Source organism: Taeniopygia guttata, chromosome 2, assembly GCF_048771995.1.
Source record: "Taeniopygia guttata chromosome 2, bTaeGut7.mat, whole genome shotgun sequence".
Classification (NCBI taxonomy): domain Eukaryota; kingdom Metazoa; phylum Chordata; class Aves; order Passeriformes; family Estrildidae; genus Taeniopygia; species Taeniopygia guttata.
The window spans coordinates 90,699,541-90,718,897 of record NC_133026.1 but is presented as its reverse complement, the minus strand read 5'-3'; the positions used below and the strand labels follow the sequence as shown (position 1 = coordinate 90,718,897).

The 19,357-nt window shown below is 37.9% G+C and overlaps 2 protein-coding genes across 3 annotated transcripts in view; one reads left to right on the top strand and one right to left on the bottom strand.

Annotated features, from left to right (window-relative positions):
• The first annotated feature begins 46 nt into the window (after positions 1-46).
• Positions 47-3,871, top strand: ABITRAM (actin binding transcription modulator). The gene is made up of 6 exons (XM_002189516.7): positions 47-187; positions 262-313; positions 2,456-2,585; positions 3,267-3,343; positions 3,415-3,484; positions 3,553-3,871. The coding sequence occupies exons 1-6, from the start codon at positions 133-135 to the stop codon at positions 3,679-3,681; spliced, it is 513 nt and encodes a 170-aa protein (XP_002189552.5). The 5' UTR covers positions 47-132; the 3' UTR covers positions 3,682-3,871.
• The window catches only part of CTNNAL1 (catenin alpha like 1), a 59,378-nt gene continuing 43,514 nt past the window's right edge, over positions 3,494-19,357 (bottom strand). For both annotated transcript variants that reach the window (XM_030265826.4, XM_030265827.4), the window contains exons 10-19: positions 18,286-18,378; positions 17,822-17,972; positions 11,759-11,796; positions 8,570-8,620; positions 8,315-8,469; positions 7,482-7,530; positions 6,645-6,701; positions 6,416-6,535; positions 5,177-5,260; positions 3,494-5,092 (exon numbers count right to left, since the gene is read on the bottom strand). In XM_030265826.4, the coding sequence (XP_030121686.4) occupies positions 4,931-5,092; positions 5,177-5,260; positions 6,416-6,535; positions 6,645-6,701; positions 7,482-7,530; positions 8,315-8,469; positions 8,570-8,620; positions 11,759-11,796; positions 17,822-17,972; positions 18,286-18,378 (960 nt within the window). In that variant the 3' untranslated portion in view covers positions 3,494-4,930. The remainder of the gene's footprint in view (positions 5,093-5,176; positions 5,261-6,415; positions 6,536-6,644; positions 6,702-7,481; positions 7,531-8,314; positions 8,470-8,569; positions 8,621-11,758; positions 11,797-17,821; positions 17,973-18,285; positions 18,379-19,357) is intronic.

Sequence of the window (19,357 nt, the reverse complement as noted above, 5' to 3'; positions counted from 1 at the left end):
AAACCAGGTAGTGCAAAGAGGTCGCACCGTGTTCCCTCAGGGTTTCCCGGGCGGGGCGGGGCCGCCGCTGCCGGGGCCGCCCCCGCCGTCATCGCTGCGCGCCGGGGCGGGCCGGGCCGGGCCGGGCCGGGCATGGCTGCGGGGCCGGGCGGCGCCGAGCGCTACTTCACCCGCTGGTACAAGCCAGGTACCGCCGGGGCCGGGCCGGGCCGGGCCGGGGTGGCGGCGGGGCCCTGACTCCTCTCTGTGCCCTTCTTGCAGACGTGAAGGGGCGGCCGTGCGAGGACTTCTGCGTGCTGCAGCACTCCAACAGGCGAGTGGCCGGCGGCTGCCGAGGCGGGCTGCGCTCGGCCCCACTCGCCCTGCGCCCGGAGGGAGCGGCGGTGGCTGCAGCAGCCGGGATGCGGGAGGGCTGGCCTGGGACACAGCACCGGACAATCGGCCTCCCCGTCCTTTAATTACTGCTCCAGTGAGAAACAGGAGGCTTGGCCTCTTCCCCCCTGCCGGCCCCCACACCCCCTCGTACTGCCCAGCAGTGTCCGCGGTGCTGCCCTCGCTCCCTTGCACCCTCTCCTGCTGAAAGGGCCCTATCCACCATCCCTAGGGGTGTTCATGGAAAGACTGGACGTGGTGCTCAGTACCATGCTGTAGTTGGCACGGTGGTAGGCTGGACTCGATCTCAGAGGACTTTTCTAACCTTATTGATTCTGTGATCATCAGTAGCAGAAGAGAAATGTTCCAAAAGGCTTTTCCCTAATGACATTTTGAAGGAGTCTGTTTAACTTGATTTAGAAATCCTTCAGTTTGAACAAACATTCATCTTTTTCTAGATAAAACTTAATTGCTTTTTCTTGTATATTTGTGCACTAATGGATGGTGAAGGCAAGATAGGAAAAGTGTCTTGCTTCTGCTTGGATGTAGCTGGATATCCAGTTATTTGGAGTAAATCGACCTGTACCTGATGTAGAGTCTCCTTCCATACCTTACTCCCCCTGCTGCAGCCCATTAGGGCATTGGGTGCATTTCTGGAGTGTTCAGTCTCAGAGAGAACAGAACCTAACTACTGTCCACGCAAAAACTGGCAGGGCCAGTGGCTCATGGGTTGAGGGAAGGTGAGGCAGTATTTGTGTTCCCGGTGCTCTAGGAATTCAGAGTAAAAGGAAGGCATGCGTGGCACAGGGCAGAACCATCACCTCACTGCAGCCTTTGGAGTTGGAGCTTCTCTGTGGCTGTTTCCTGCAGTTATTCCTCAATTCTTTCAAAAGGGAAACTAGTCTACCTTCAAATAACAGGTGTGACAGTAACAGCAAGGTAGACACCCTTCCATTTGTACTGAATACTAAATATAAGTTTACTAATCTCAGGTGTCTGGTATAAACAATAGTTTAAATCCCACTGATTTGTTCAATTGTCTGTGAAGACTGTTCTGCTGCTTTGAATTCTGAAATATCAGGACCCTTGGGTTCCACAGCAGCTTAGCCAGATGTTCTGTAAAGTATTTACCATTATTATGTGTGGGGCTGTGGCTCAGTTTGCTGTTCCTAGGCAGTGTGAAGTTGTCTCTTGAATGTTTTGTTTTACGAGGTCTCAGCTCTGTCAGGTGACAGTTCAAAGATAATTTGTCATCTTCCCCTTAGAAGGAGGCTGGGGTGAAGGAAGTAGCTTTGCTGCTAGGACATGCTGGATGGGTTCTCCAGGATCCAGCTCCCTCTTGTGGGAGCTGCGCAAGCAGAACTCCCCAGGACTGTGAGGAGATGGATACAGCATCCACAGGTTCTGTGCCCTGGTTTTCTCTGCAGTCACTCTTGTTTTGATTCTGGTGCTTCCTGTAGGTTTTATACTCCCAAACAGAAGAGCTTCCACTCTCTTCATTTACTGGCAAGTTCATGCTTGTGCATTAGGTGTGGTTCTAGGCCAGACAGGCCTAGTCTCTTCAGCTGGGTTCATCTCAAACTGTCCCATGTCATGGTAAGAAATAACCCTCCTTTAATGAAAAATGAAGTGCAAGCAACAGGTTAACTAAGGCCCAGGTCATGGAAAGATTGCTCAGCTGTTCACCACAAAGGGCCTTTAGCTGTTGAAACACTGTTTTGTGTTACATTTTGTGACAGAAGTACACCATGCTTTACTTGTTTTATCTCAAGTACCTACTTCAGCTACTGGCTGAAATGAACCAACCATGCTCTCATGGGGTACAATAGATGGCTTACAGCACTGGCTTACTTAAAAGCAGTGGTTTTACTTCAGTAAGAAGTGTAGGGCTTTTGACAGTCCAGTCCAGTATCTCAAAAAGAAACATTTTCCATGGGAGTGGCTTTAGGACAGAATGCCATTTTTGTTCAGTTTGGTATGGAAGGTGTCAAATAAGATAGGCAGAGAAGGTTGTGGTTCTTGCTTAGAGCACAAAGCGACAGTGGAATAACTGTGTTTTTTTGGGGTTTTTTTTTTTTTTCAGAATCTGTGTCATCACCTTGGCAGAAGCCCACCCTCTTCTTCAAAGTGGGAAAACAATTAAAAACATTAATTACCAAATCAGTGCAAACTGTAGCAGACTTCAGAATAAAGTCTCTGGAAAGTCAAAAAGGGTATGGCTTTTTGATTTCCTTAGTTTTGATTTTAATCTCACACTGCCTGAGATCTTTCTGTCCTTTCTTGGATAGAAACCCAGCAGATTACTTTTGTATTTTATTTAAAACCAGCCCCTCTTCACTTGAAGAATTTCGACTTCATCAAGAGGTGCCTGTCTGCCTGTCCCAGCCAGGGTCTTGCAGTGCTCCTACAGCACTGGTGGTTTCCAGTGTTGTTCAAACACACTTGCTTTTTTGGTAGTGTACAGAGGGACACGAACATCCCTGAAATAATAAAAACTTATTTCCAAGAAGATGTAAAGGATTTGGAGACTAGATAGTAGATGGGCCAGTTCAGTGTGGTGGGTTTTTGAAGGTGCCATTTACGTAAGCAAACACCAAAATCAAAGGTGCTGTTCGTCTCCTCTCTCCCCTGACTTCAAACTCGTAAGAATACAAGTTTGCTAGTCTGCAAGAAATTAATTATTTCTAAATCTGTAAGCTTGTAACAAGCTTTTATTTGATTTGTGCACATAACTAAGTTGGCATCTTCCCTTCTATAGGGAAGCACAGCTCTGGAACTGGGAATGACCTATAACTATCACACATTCTTCCCTTTCAGACACTGCTGATGGCAATACTTTTACAAGTCCTGTGCAATTAAAACTACAGACATGTTTGTTTATTTTCCAAATGCAGGGAGCTCAGTTTTTAACAGAACTTGCCCCTCTGTGCAGGATATCTTCATCAGATGGAGAGGAATACACCATTTACAGGTAAGGTTTTTCCCATTTTGTCCTTGCCTTGCCATACCACACACATCTACAGAATCTGAACGCTTTTGCAGTTGCATACGAGGGCGGCTGATTGAAGTGAATGAGAACATCCTCAGTAATCCTGCTCTTCTGCAAGAAAAGGTAAGACACTTTCTTGTTCTTTATTTTTCAGCTTTTATTTCACTGCTAACTTCAGTCTTGCTTTTTAGCCATCAACTGAGGGGTACATCGCAGTGGTTCTACCCAAATTTGAAGAAAGCAAAAGTATAACTCAGGGACTTCTAACACAGAAGGAGTATGAGGAAGTATTGATGAAACGCCGCAGCTCTGCTTCATGAGATCAAATCTACACTTCCCATCTATGTTTGATACTAAATAAGTGATGTTTATTGTACACTGTGAGTTTTATAGTATGGGAAAGGCCCAATGCCAGTTTTTAAAAGTGGAACTAAACTCCTTGATTTGTAAAAGAATAAACCAGTTCAAATAGTTTGTATATTAAAATTTCTGTAAAAACTTGATATAAAATTTTTCTATTTCTCTGAATTCCTTATTAATTCAGGTTTTAAAATAAGCTCAGAATGACAAGTTGGAGATTATTTACGTTCCACAATCAGCTTTGCTTCTGCGTAATGCAAGCATAATACATATAGAAAAAATCATAGCATTTAGCTATCATGTCATTTAGCTAAACTAATACAATATGGAGTTTGACACAGGTGAATGGAAAATAAAAATGCAACAAAAGCCTGTGTACAAAGAGCAGATAAACTTGAAAATACGTATTTCACACCAAGTTGTATTTTCATGGTATCCTGAAGTCAAATAATGCCCTTTGTACAGAATTTTGTAATAATCAGTATCTATTTTCTTCAATTATAAATGGCATAATGTCAAGTCTGCATAATACTTCAGTGGTTCTACAGGCAACTCAAATTCTGCTCAGTAAGTTTTAATAAAAAAGAAAGCAACAACTGCCATCTACAAATAGGGTAAAAGAAAAAGGGTTTGAGTCAAGACTATTAATCGCTTTTTATGGCGATAAATCTTGTCAAGATTAAAATTCAGAGGTGCATCTATTGAAAGAGGGCTTTTTTTTTTCCTAGGACTACTTCATTGCAGGTATAACTTGTAACTAAGGTAACATTTCAGTGCTTCAGGCCACAGCCTTTCAGACTATATTCCTGATTCTGCTTTATCAAATACATAGACTGAAATAGGCCAGAGATGAGTTTACAGACTTCAACAGTAGTGTAACATACAGCGTATGCAGCACAGGGGTCTTTACGTAAAATGTCTGTTAGCAGCATCTTTGGGTTGACACATCCACTAAGATATTCAGAAGCATTAATTACAAAATTGCTATCAATAGTGAGCATAAGAAAGGCATTCACATTATAAAAATATAGAACATTTAGACTAGCTTGTATTTTAATGGCTAAGTAATGGGACATCTATTAGATGTGACAAAGATCAACAGTTTTATATCAAATAAACCTGGCTTGACTTTCCACAAATGAAAGCAGTATTGAAACTTCAGCAAGTGTTATTTTCAAATGGGAATTCCTGCATTTCTCAGTGCTATGATTACTTGCTCTCTAAAAATGTCATGTTTGTTACATGATTTTCCAAAGACTTGATGCTAAAAGTCTCCACTCTTCTTTCTGGAATACGCGCATTTGTACCAGTTCGTATTCTGTCTTCTTTCCATGGTGGAGCAGGCTTAAGACAACCATTTCCCGCTTTATTCTGTGTATGTATAAAAGAAAGATTTCTAAAAAACAACCAACCAACCCAAAACTTTTAAATAGTGCAGATTAAGCTAGTACTCACCTTTCTCAGTAATTTGCAGCAAAGTGGAAAAAGCTGACACAACAGAGTCATCACATTCCTTGTTTTCAGAATGCATGCATCAACCTAAACAAGACAATTAATAGTAGAGTAATACCTCTTACTCAATACTTGTGGTAGGCAGTTGTTTTTGGCATGAGATGATCTGTTTTGAGCTGGGTTAAGTAATACATTTCTTGTTAAAATACCTCCTAATCAAATGGGTTTGCCTACATTTTTTTAAACTTCTCTATATAGTACATGTAAAACAAGAGCATCCCTTCTGTTCAGCACAAATTGAACAGACACATCCCAAGAGAATGAACTACTACTAATATATTAAAAAGTAACAGAAGTCTCTTGGAAAGGAGCTCTTACGATCTGAGCATGGATCATCACAATTCTTCGTGGTTTTCATTTTGTTTTATGTCTTGCCAGCATGATTTAGAGTCATGCATCACCTAAGCTTTAGTTCAGTGTTACACTAAAAGTTATCTTAAATCTTAACACTCAGCATAGGTCACAAATCTGAGCCCTCAGACATTAATTTGAGAACCTGTTACTGGTATGTACCAATACATCAGTGTATAAACAGACTGGAGTTCCCATTTAATTTAGAGCGTGTAAAACAAACCATGCAGTAACCCCAAGGTTTGGTTCCGAGTGGCTTGTATGCTTTAGCCAGTTTCACACCCTGCTGTAAAACTGAAACACCTTTTCCACAGCCAACTGGAAACAAATATCCAGCTGCATGGAAATGGTCTTGCTCACACTGATCACTGCTGGCTCAGGGATACTGATCCCCTCTGATGTTTGCAGATCTACTTCTTGTGTTAACAGTGATGAAACTTTCATGGCAGCTGTCTATGTAGTTATTTATAGCAAATATGAGTATCAGAAAAAAAATCTATGCAGTCCAGGGTAGATGCTACCTACTGAGAAGCAAATGTGTTTCAGTAGTGGAGCTGGGGCTTTGGAATTTGTTACATTTATGTTAAGCATCAGTAACAGTAATTTTACAGTGGTGGAAATACATATTACCTTCATTAAAATTTTGATCCCTGAAGTCCATATTGAGGTACATTTAATTACAGTTCCTGTTTATCTGAATGGAATTCTAGTGGATTACAGTACTACTGCAGCCTAGTTCCATATTTTATCTGGAGCATAAATTAGTAAATTACTTTATTTCAAAACAAGTTAGGTGTTACTTTGAGAAATATATATAATTTTTTACCTTACCTTTGTAAATGTAGCACTTTTACCCTGAGCAGAAGCTTTAGCTGTTGCCTGGAGCTGCTTACACAGAGAGATGAGTTTTTCAGCCTCCAACAGAAGCAAAGGCTTGTCATCATCACGTACCTGGTATGTCATCCAGGAAGACAAAATAACTCTGTGTTAAGGACTCCAACATCAAATTAAGGGAGAAGCAACTTCTAAGCAGTATCATTGATGTCATAAGATACATCACCTGATCAGAAAGAGCATGAAGAGCTGAAGCAAGCTTTGTGCCCTCTGTGGCAAAAATCTGAAAGTAGGAGAAAGCATGTAACAAAATGAATCACAACAAAAAGGCTTTTTACCTCCTTGTTTAATCATGTGCTTTTAAGTAAAAAGGTAGCAGGAAATACTTGTAATAATGGTATAAGTCTATAATTCACAAGTCAGCAGTTTGCAGTGACTTCTGAAATAACAAGCTACACTACAAACTGCCATCCTCACTCATAAGCAGAGTTTAAAGGTTTTCCCTTTACATATAACAAAACACCCAACTTGCAATTATTTATTGCACTGTGGCAGCTCACAAAGTTTTGTGATGACACCTCCCTGTTTGTTTATTGTCCTTTCAAAGATAACCAGTCACACACAGGTATTATCCTGGAAATAGCATCCCACATGATTTCATTTGGACCCTTCTGTTTGCATTATGCAAGTTTTTACTTCTTTATTTTTCATGCAAATCCTGCTGCTCAGACTAGGATTTAGTATCTGTTAACACTACGAAGGACTGAGCTCAGTGACACAACAAATACTACAGATGTGTTGAAGTCCACTGTATTTGCCATAATACTAGTTTGCTATCCCTCCTCCTATCTGGAATCTATCAGTGTAATGATTCTGTCTGAAGCTAATACTGGAACACTGGGAAGTTCACTTTCAGAATATGTATCAGGGTTAGGCTGCTCAAAATCTACAGCTGCCAGTCAATTCACAGTACACTGTACTTATGTGTAAGGAATCAGACACTGAAGTTCCTGTTTGGCTTCACTCAGAGAGTCTATGTCCTATTTTGTTAAAAATACATTACCTCTGCCTGATGAAATAAATCTTGAGTAGTTTTCAGAAGTCCTTCTCCTCTGTGGAAAATAACAAGAGCGGAAGATATGCCATATATAGACTGCAGATTATTTTTCTTGCTACTTACAAAAATTATAGTGTCACCACTGAACATTTTGCAGTTCACACCAGTGAACTGTAAATATCAGTCTTTCAGAAGATACTAGGCACAACAATAACTATCTACAGGAACTGCATTTAAAATATTACACAAACACCTCAGTAGCTACAGCACTGTTGGGGAATTAACAATGGCTCAGTTTTCATAAGCTGAACAAGACTAGAAATGCACATCTCTGGCATACTGATTATTACTGGAGTAGTAGGTAACAAAAAAAAAATCTTAACTCTGGTTTAAAACCTCAAGCAGACCTAAATTCTTCAAGTAAGAAAGCTGACATTGCACAGATAAATTTCAGATAAACTCTTTTCAGTACAAGGATCAGTAATTCTCATCTACAGTTGTATCTCATCTACAGGTATATACTTGTGCTTTAATTCCCTTAATTTTCAAAGTATTTAAAAACATACTTCTTAAAATGTTTTCCATACCAAAGAGACATTTAAATAGATGCCTTCCAATGAAACAGGTGTTTAGCCCTTTAAAAATAAAGGGAAGTTTAAAATCAGGTTTTTTTTAAACAGCTTAGAAATTTACAAAAATGTGTAAAGCCTACAGACAGAATCAAATTCTTTCTAAATGGGTCCTAATTATTATGCTCTGAAAATGAATTTTTTTTCTTTCTTATGAACACTGTTAATGCTCTTTTCCCCACCAAAGTTTTCCACATGCAGTGTAATTACCTGGTAAATAAATACATGGAGTAGGCCATACTTGACATGCCTTGCCCATGTTGCACAATCTCATTCTCCTGATCCTCCCACTTCTCTGTCTCAGAATCCACATCAGATGTAAGTAGATGCAATTCTAATCCAAGTTTTGCAATTTTTGCCTGTTCCTGTAAATGGTAATCATATTTATGGCACTTAAAAACACATTCTGCAGATGAGATAAAAATATGAAGGGAGTTTTTTTTTACTAAAATGATGGCATCTTACCTCAGTATCTAGTTTGACTGGCTTTAATGCTTTCAGATTTGCATTATGCTTCTGTTTCAAACAAAAAATGATATTTTTAAATAAAAGGAATTGGTAATCATTTTACTAGCAAATCTTAAAGAGGCAGCTCTATATTCAGAGAAAGACTTTGCAGTAGAGTTCCAGAGGTTCAAAAAAACATCTCAGCAGAAACTGAGAACCTGTTCTGATCTGTCTGTCCTGAAATGGCAGGTGCAGATGCCCTGAAATTGCAAGCAAAAGACTTCTTCCACAGTTCTCAGGCTCCACTTCCTAATACAGTACAGTCTCTTCCCTTTACCCTGTAAATCCTCAATAATATTCAGGACTAAACAGTCTTAAGCAAGTATTCCTGCACTGATTTTTCTATCATTGATGGTACTGATATAACAGGGATGCTGATTTGGCTAACAGCACAATGATGTAGGCTACAACCCATATGAATGCTGGTGTGAGGAGGCAGCCCATTATTCTGTGTCACTCTGGAGAAGCAGCTGTAAGCAAATACTGACACTCATCTTTTCATGGTTTTCCTTTTTTTTTTTTTTTGAGTCATGAACTATCCAAAATATGTCTGGCTGCAAGCCAAATATTTGCTCATATTAAGCAATAATTAGTGGCAGTAATTCATAATTTATTTCATAATTATTTGCTATTCTTGGCTTTAATTTCATTTGCTGGTGCTGTCACTGTGCAAAGCCAGCAAGACCACCAGATGTGGGAGGCACAGTCCACATTCAGAAACCACTGGACTACAGAGGAGTAAAATTGGTGTCATAACTTGGAGAGGTGTGAGGCACAGGAGGAAGCTGGATAATCTCAGCGTCCAACTGAGGGCCTTGCCTGAGATTCTGAAAAACTCTTAAAAAAAACTTGCTGTTATTCATTAGTGGGAGTACTTGGGCAAATTAGGTTCAGTAATGCATGCAGGAAAAAAAAAAAACCAAACAAAAACAAACACAAGAAACAACACTGTTCATTGTGAACAGCATCAGAAATGAGATTCTGGTCCCATTTCCATTTCTCACTTCAAGAATCTGAGTAAAAGTACTCATACTGAAGTTCCTAGTGCAATTTAGTGCTCAGTTTAACTTTCTGCCATTTCTCTTTTCCTAGCCAAAAATGTTTAAATATTCTGACTCTTATGAATGTCCACCCAGATTAGACACCAGAATTCTGCCTATGTATTAGAAATGCTGATCTCATATAGAAATATTTAGCACAAAGGACTGAACTCCTAATTGTGATCTGACTATACTGCATATTAGAAATGCAATTTCAGAAATGGTGTTTTCAAGGCAGCGTCTTAAAAGAAGGGAAGATAAAACCAATCTACATTTGTTTGTAAACACAAACTTTGGTCCAGAAGGTATGGCAAATATTTAGGCTGAAGAGTGAAGGGTGTTCAAGAAAAGCCGCACTGGTTACAAGAAGTAACTTTTTCCATTCACAATTAACTAAAGAAAACTCAGAATGTTTTTGCAGTTTTCCCCACTCTTGTGTTCCCCTTGCATTGTTTGAATAGTAAAATTGTTCCAAGTCAGATCAGTAGATACGTTATTCTGCTTTTAAAATATTATTCAACATTTTAACTATATGCTTTAAGTATACACATGAATCATCACTGCTGCTCTGGTCCTCATCTACAGCATGGTCTAGGGTGCCACTTATGACCAGCAAACAGCACAGTGGCAATTAAACAGATGTAACAAAATATGTGATCTAATTAGATTGGCAGGAACAGTGTGGCCTCTGTGCAGGGACAGCGTGGGTGTCAGCCAGGCACAGCAGAATCTGTGGTGGTAGTAGGGGGAGGAGAGGCTCTGCTGAAAGGAACAGCACTGCAAAGAGAGGCAGTCCCAAAGCTCAGAGCATCAGCCAGGCAAAGAAATTACTCTGTGAAGAAACTCTGGTGTGCTGTGGATGCAATCTACATTTCTTGTCTACTTTCAAACTGTGCATTTGTAACTCCCCACAATGCTAAGTATCTTGCAAAACTCAAAAAGGAGGCAGCAACCTTTCAAATAATAACAAAGCAGAACTGTTTAAATACTGGCCACAAAAATTTTATTGAATTATTTTTAAAAACATATGAATCCATAATTGGGACTCTGACTTCAAACATTTAATCTCTAAATTATGACATCCAGAAGCTATGTGTCTTAGTCAAAGGGGTCAGGGACAGAAACCCTATCCAAAGTTTCAATATTTAGTTCTGTAACTGTGATATTCACCCATGCTCATGCAGCCTGACATATTCTATTTAAATCTGCAGATTGGCTTTATAAACTTTTTTATAAATATTTGATTTATAAAGCTTTCTCTTTTTATTAAGGTCAGATGTTGTAATGTGTTTGAAGCTGTAGAATTGCACAACAGAAGACATGGAGACAGAGGACCATTTCAAACCCAAATTCCCCTACAGGTTAAGGAAAGAAAGCAAGGAGAGAAAGAAACAAGCCAGAGCTTACTGCACCTTTTGAGACCATTCTTTCCCTTTTTCCTACCCAGGGAAAGATTCAGTTCACAGCCAAGTGAATCAAATGATTACATAACCCAATAAGATTTAGGAGGCTTTCTAACACAGAGATGATCTCAGAAACAGTGTAATATCAATTATAATCAGCTAAAGATATTAAATACCTCACACCTAAAAACTGGGTATTTGGTGTAACTTTTTTCTCTACATTAAACACACTTAAGATCAAAGAAAGAAACAACAACCCATTATTTAAAGAGGCTACAACAGGCTCAAACATGAATCCTTGTTCCAAATAGGTTAACTCAGGCTACAATGTTGTCTTTGTAGTATGATTTATTTTTTCTTTTAATTTTCAGTATATTGAAGCATATTCCTACTGTTTTAATAGCAACAATGCACTTTTTAAGTATATAGCATGAAAGTAGAGTATGTGGTAAAAATTAATAAACAGGAGTTAAAGTTTATGTACAATCAAAGTGATTAAAGCATATAACATAACTAGTTACATTTATATTCAGTCTGCTTATTATTCACTTAATAAATTGACAAATTTTGATATTTTACTGTCAACCATCCAGTCAGGATGCATGTTACCAAGATATTGTTATGTCCCTATCAAGTTGTGACAGGGAAAGAAGTCAGAGAACAGCAGATGCCAAGTAAACACAACAAACCCAAAAGCAACTTACCCCTGGTCTGGGCAGTGATAGGTAGACACGCTTCTCTCCTATAAAGAACACACAGGTTTATACCAAAATTTATATACAGATTTTAATCAGTGGGGTCAAATGCCTTCATCCTTCTTTAAACTGCAGTACTATAAAAGCAAATTACTTACCTCTAATTCCTCCTCTCTGAATATTGCAGAAGATCCTCTGTCTCATGCTTTCAGAGACAAGCCAAGAGCTCTGTACTACTCAGATTTTAGCAACTGGCAATTAAGAAAGCTTCTCTGAACATTTCCCTCAGTAGTATTTCCAGCCCCCTGCATGTATTTCACAAGGAAGTAATGCAACCTTCTCCAATGACTCACCAGCTACACACACTCATTTTATCACAAAATATAGAACATAAAACTGTAGCTCCGTGTATGGCTTTTCTTGCCATGAGTTAAATGGTCTGAAATTTGGAGTAGACAGTGCCACTAGTGAGAAATACCTAGGCAGGTTTTCCTAAGTAATGAAAATAAAACTCTCATGTTGTACTGTACTATAGTATCCCATGTGTGCTGTATTTTATGAAGAGGGAAGTTCTACAGCATTTTACACACTTACTGAATTGTTTCTTGTATAGCCAGGAGCCTACAATATTCCAAGTCTGAGCAAAACAAATTAAGAAAGAAAAAATCCTTTTTGGGTGTTACCTAAAAGTTGATAAGACGACTTTATTTTCAAGAAGAAACACTGCCTCTGCTAACAGCCTAAAATTAGAGTTTCAATTTCCAGAAGAAATAATAGTCTATGAAGACTTGCATTTATTACAATAGATTCAGGAGAGGAAAGTCTGCTAAACCAAATTAAAATAAGTAAAAACCTTAAGAGCTAGTAAGACATTTTGGTATTACCAAAAACCCCAGAAACAATCAAAAAAAACCCACCAACTAAAACCCAAGGGCTACTACAATGGATGTCAGTACAGGTTTAAATAGAGATGATGCATTGCAGCAAAGGACAACCAACAGACACCTCTACAATTGCTAATTCCTCCTCTTGTATCAACTCCTAGAGAAATTCCATTCTGAGTCCTCAGAAGACAGTTCTTTTGTGCATTCAGGACTTTTTGAATGCATGCTCTTTTTCTCCTGACACAACAGGAAGATCATAATCTCTGTATCTAGGCAACTGACTCCTACAGTTTTAGGATGCCAACAAGTGTCCTTCAACCCTCTTGAAAAATATGAAAAAAGGAACCTTCTTTTCTAAGATCACTTTCTCCTTCCCCTATGCAGTTTTGCAAAAGATGAATGAGTTAACACGGTACAAGCTGCATAGTCTTTTTTTTTTTTTCAGAATGCAGTATTATTCAGCTATTAATTGCCCAAACATGTATCCAAGCAAGATTTCTCCCTAAAGACCGATACAAATTACGAGAAGTCATTTACAACATCCTATACATCAAAACATCAGCTAAAGGGCATGTAAGACATACCAAGAACAAAAGTGAACTTTCAATTTTAAATGCTGCAACATAAAAGATCTCCTTGGAGCTATGTAAAAACTTGTTGTGTCTTGTTAAAAAGTTCAAACACAGAAAGCTTTGACATAACAAATGGAATAAAAATGTTCACTGCAATGACACAGTACTTGCACACACAAGGCAAGCATTCAGAATTACAGAAACCAAATGGAAAGTGATAGCAAACAGAAGTAAGAAAATAAAAATTGCTTTTGCTCTTCTAGTAATTCCCATTATTTGGCTTAGCAAGGTTTCTTTGCTCACTATATTCAAAAAGAAGAAAGATCTAACTATTTATTTATTGGAACATTTTAAAAAAACCCTAAAGATCACAAAATATGCACACAAAAAACATATTTCACTGGCCCCATAGATACCAGACCTTTCAAAGGAGCAGATCAACTCAGGTCAGAGATAATCCTACCTAATCAGAAAACACTTAATTGCATCAGTGTAATCACAGGACTTTTATTTGATTCCTTTAACAGAATATACATATATAATTTTAGGTATTTAATTTCCTTAGTTTGTGTGTAGATCTTTGCTATTATATCAAGAGGCTTGACATCAAGACCACATGATGGTCTTCATTTTATTTTACTCTGCCTTTGTTTTTCCTAATGTGTTTTCTGAAACATGTTTTTCCTTTTTAAATTTTTTTCACTTAAAATTAATTTTCATTATTTCATTCTATGTCTTCCAATTTTCTGCTTTCTACTAGTTCCACTCCTGATTTTCCCTCCATAATACTCCCATAAACTTTTAACTCCCACTTTTGATGCCACTTCTTCTCTGAGAGTATGGCAGCATGCCTGCTTCAGTCTTCTTCCTAGAATTTGAGCTTCCTAATTCTGATCTGTATCACCTATACACCACCTACAGCCATTCAGAAATCTCATGGTCATTCAACTCCTCTCAAATCAAGTGGGCAAAACAAAAGAGGAGGGCAGAGAAGTATGTTATCTTCAGAAACCATTATCTCACTTCTTACCCCAGTTACAAGGCAGCAAATAAGAAGATTATTTATTTACATTCTTCTCCACCATGTTCAAACCAACACATTAGAAAAAAAGAGATTGGCTGTCATCCAGCAGTCTGGATTGATGAAAGGTACTTTTGTCAGGTGGTTCATCTCAAAGTGCAAGAGCCTCAGAGTTAAGCATCAAATGGAAATGAACCAAACAATGCCTCTGTGGGAAGAATCAAACTTCCCATGGCTGGCAGGAGGAACCCTCTTGAGGAGCCTGTCACCCTCCTCATCCCAAGCCTGGATACACCAACATTGTGGAGAAGGGGCCACCTCACGACTGGATTAAAAAGTGTTTTAGGATTGAGCAAAAGAAGGACAACTCTACCTTGCTGTACAGTTCTGCACAGCACAGGAATATTTCCAAAATACAAATAAGGGTTACTGGGCTGTGGTGTGCTCACCAACCTCCCCCATCCTGTCGTGCCTGTGAATCCTGCTACCCTAGAGAAGCCCTTTTCAATTTGGGCATGTTCTGGTATAATTTCACTAAAATTGAGTAAAATATTTCTTCACTTTCAAGCTGAATCCAGCTCCTCCCATGTGCATTTGGAACCACAGCATGAGAAATACCTCATTTTACATTATGAAAAAAACCACTGGATAAGGAGCTATGCAACTGCTCATGAAAATAAAGAAATGAGTATAAACAATGTGAATCTAGTGTAATCAGAAAAATGCTTCTTTTATTTGATGTGTCCAGCACATTTAGTCACCATTCAATTTTTGCATCTTAACCTGTATTCTGAACTCTCTAACAAAGCCAAACATTTAAATTGGTAGTACAAAAATACAAGTTTTTAAACTGAGAAGAAAAAAAAATATACCTCTTACTGTAATTCTATCTCTTCTTACATACAGTCACAATTTTACTATGAATAAAGCACTTGATACATTTTAGTCTGTAAAATAAAGTCACTTTTACCAACCTCAACATTAAGACAAGTGTCATGAATTACAAGAAGAATAAAGCCTTATCAAATATTATGAAACTTTGTGTTTGGAGGCAAAAGGTTTGTGAATGCCATTCCTATAATCTTTTAGCAAGTAAGTATGTTCATTTCATTTATTCACTGGGTCACCAGTTGTGTTTTCTTGGAGAAGAAAAATGTTGGAAGTGGCAAAGTAACTTCAGAGTATTTTCTGGTAGAAAAAAAGGTCAGGGTATTTGGGTGAGATTTTTTTCCCCTCCCCTTTTTTTTTTTTTTTAATTACAAGATCACTCTGAAGTCCAACAAGAGAAAATAAACAAACAAAACCAGATTAGCCCACAATAGAGAGGAAAACTTTGTAGAAAACTTTGTAGAAGACCCACCAATTATGTCCTTAGACATAATTGTCTAAGGACATAATTGGTGGGTACTGTGAAACAATCTAGATTCAAAGGAAAGTCTCTAACTAGGCTGGGCCATGTGACAAGGAAAATGGAGATTTCTTAACAGTGTTTTGGCAATACAAGATCTAACGCACCCAAGGCCACAGAGAGAACACAGGCAATGCTCAGTATCTTACCAGAGGTGGTATCAGAGCACCTTATGCTGAAAGAGAGACTGAGGAAATGAGAGACACTAACAAGAATGCTCTTGTGTGGTTATGCCAAACAAGAGAAATCTTCACTGCATCACTTATGATGGCCTCTAACCTGCTCAGCAACACCTGCCCATTCTCCTTTCCCTCCTTCAAGCAAGGACATTGGATTGCCCTTGTGAAATTATGCTTTAAAGAAAGTGGAAAATACCACTTATGGAAAATGTGTTATCTGCCATCAGCAGCTCCAAGAGAAAGTTATTAACTACAGATGAGGCTGGGCATCTGACATCAAGAACAATTTGTTTGGAGAGCCAAGGATATGCTTTGCTGTGGTTGCAGGATTCTCATCCTATTATTTTTAAATACAGTAATATCTATATATATATATGTATGCACACACACACAGATAGATATAAATATAAAAAAAGGTTATCATTCAACCTTGCTAGATCATTGTATGAATATGAAAAAAATCACATATTGCATTATCAGCCCTAAAGATTCCAAATTTATTCTAACAAATTAACAACAGCAAAATAGCATAATTTAAGTTTCATTTTATAAAATATTATCTTTAGAGAAAGCAAGTTTGACCCTGGCTCCCAAAACAAACAAACAAAAAATCTGCTGGAAGTTAAAAGACCCATAAACAGGCTCTCTGATTGCTGCACATATTTATATTGCATTTCAGACCAAGGTGGAAGAACAGCTAGGATAACAATCACGTTTTTCTCAAAAGTCACAAACTGCCAATAACCTGAAGTACACACAATTATTGTAAACCCCCTCAGAATTTCAACATATGTTTTCTTTTTACAAGTCTTGAGGCTCAGGCATACACTCATTCACCAACCAGAAGGAACAATTTAAGATATTACACCCCATGACTGGTTGCTACTCTGCTCAAAATGCTGACAGTAAAGAACTGCTTACACAAAAAATCAAGAACAGAAATTTAAACTACAAAATAAAGTCTGAAAATGAAAAGAGGTCTCAATAGCAAGATGAAGTACTGTATCATTGATAAAGTGTTATCTAACCTGAATAAGGATTTACATTTTCTGTATCTTAGATACAAAAGATTAAGCGCCCATATTTAGCTAAATCTAAGCTTTTGAACCTGAGCAATTTTCTTAAAAATACAAGACATTCAGTATTACTATATATTACATTCTATCTGTATGCAATTATACCTTAAAGACTGAAACAAACAAGTAGCTATAAGAGCATGACAGGCTACACTAAAGACATAATCTGAAAGAAAATTACATGTATAAAAATGAAAACCAAAGTACCTTCATTTTAAAGGTAAATTACCCTATGCTAAAATAGACACATAATTTTTTTCCTTAAGAATCCAAGCTTTTCTTCTACATGTTGTACAAATACCAATAAACTTACCAACCAGAGAAAATATCCCAAGATTGTGCAGAGTCGTCAGAAATTCCATCCAGGAGAAAGGACAGCAGTTTAAAAATCAAATAACTACATTCACTACATTATGAAGTGAATACAAGGCAAGCTGACAGTAGAGAATATATATGTGTATGTATGTATTTTCCACAAATACAGGACATTAAATAAACATGTCACAATTCAAGATGTATCTTGACTGTCATGAATTGATGATATGTCCAAGCCAAAAAAAGAGGGGTGGGTGAAAGTCCTATACCCCTTGTATTTGGACACTGCTGGCAAAGAGCTGTGTCAAACACTTTTGTGTCCTCTGAACAGTTGCATTTGATTTTGCTAGAACTAATCCCAGTGCAGAAAATTAAATCACTAATATTATGTAAATCAGGCCTTTAAATACTGGGTTGCTTTTATTTGAAAAAATCCAATAAGCAGCCTGATGTGACATCTAAACAAACCAAACATATTTGTGTATTACAACCTAGATCCCACAGGATGTGGAACCGTTTACTGCACTCCACTCTTAAGAAAACAGAATTTCCTAAATCACACTTAAAATTTCTTACATTTGAAGTAACATTTTTCTATTTCCACACAGCTTTCTTACCTCTTCTTCCTTCAAACACATCGTTGATTTCTCTTAACAACAGAGACATGTCACTCAGTTGAGACTCCCAGGCCTCGCAGAACACCTCAAGATTTTCTTTTGCAATCTTGCTAGATGGATGTAATGCCAGGGTTTCTGCAGCAGAAATTATCTGGACAAAGAACAAAGCATTTGCTACTGCAAGTCCTGGTACATAGTGTTCTACATGAATTCACAAATGCCTCCCCAGGCAAAACACAAAATTAAACTGCTACTATTATGTCTTTGTAGTGTATTCATCTGACAGTTGCAGGCTTGATGATCTTTCTTGTGTGTTCTTTTAGCTACCACACAGCATTAGAGCAAAATTCTTGCTTAGAAATGAATGCTTTGAACAGGTAAAAATTAGGTCTCTTAAAAATTCAGACAAGTAATTTTTATTGATTTATGTGTAGTAGAAGAGGCCAGTTAAAAGCTGAACATACCTGTGGGCCAGTGACCTGAAAGGTATCCTCTGCATGTATGCAAGTTATCTCAAGGGGCTCAGTTCCAGAAACATGCCTTAGTAAGCGACACATCTGAATTATTTAAAAAAAAACATTAAAAGAATTGTAAAAAAAGTGCATTTATTAGTAGTGAGAAAAGGTGTCCTTTCAAATATATACTGGGGACTGCACAGCTGGGTGCTTCTCAGGGAGAATTAACAATAAAAATGGGGCTAAATCCTGACTTGATAAGTCTGGAAAACCACTGAGAGAAAGGGAAGTCTTAATAAATTAAATTAAAGTAAATTAAGTAAATTAAAAGTAAATTAAAGTAAATTAAAGTAAAACAAAAACAATTTCACGTATTTATGACCGAATAAAACTTAAAATAGACACACACATATAGAACTTGGAAAGACTGTAGAATAAATAGCTTTAGCAGAACATGCGTATTCAGCAATAAGCAACCATGTGGAAAATTTAGGCTTTCATCATCCAATGGACTAAATTATCTTTGAGCAAATCAATGTCAAATTAATTTAGGGAAGTAATACTGTTTCCTTAATCTTTTTTTTTTTTACAAAGATTAAGAGTGAGCTTTGGGTTGAAAAGGAACATGGAAGTTTTCAGATCAAAAGGAATTTTTAAGACAGAGACAGCACGTATGCAACTTATTGAACTGTCCATCATCAGACATTATGTAAGATCTCACACGCAAGCACTATTTAACCTTCTGGTTATGCCTGGAAAAAAAAAATTAATGTGTCACTAGAACACTAAATAGCCACAGATCAAACAGACATTAAATTGAAATTAAAAATTCAAAGCATTGTTCTTCCAAGTCCTCGAAGTTCAAGGGTGTTGCTTCTGCATATTCTTAGTTCTGGGAGGAATCCTCAAGCCCTGTATATAATAATTCTTTTGAAATGAGTATTGGATACCATACAAGTACAGCTGCTGGCATCACCAAATTTCAGATCAAAGTGATCTATATTTATATGCCTCCTGCTGGCATAGGTGCCTCTGCTCACCTGTGAGAGAGACAGCAACAAGGTACATGTGGTTGACATCC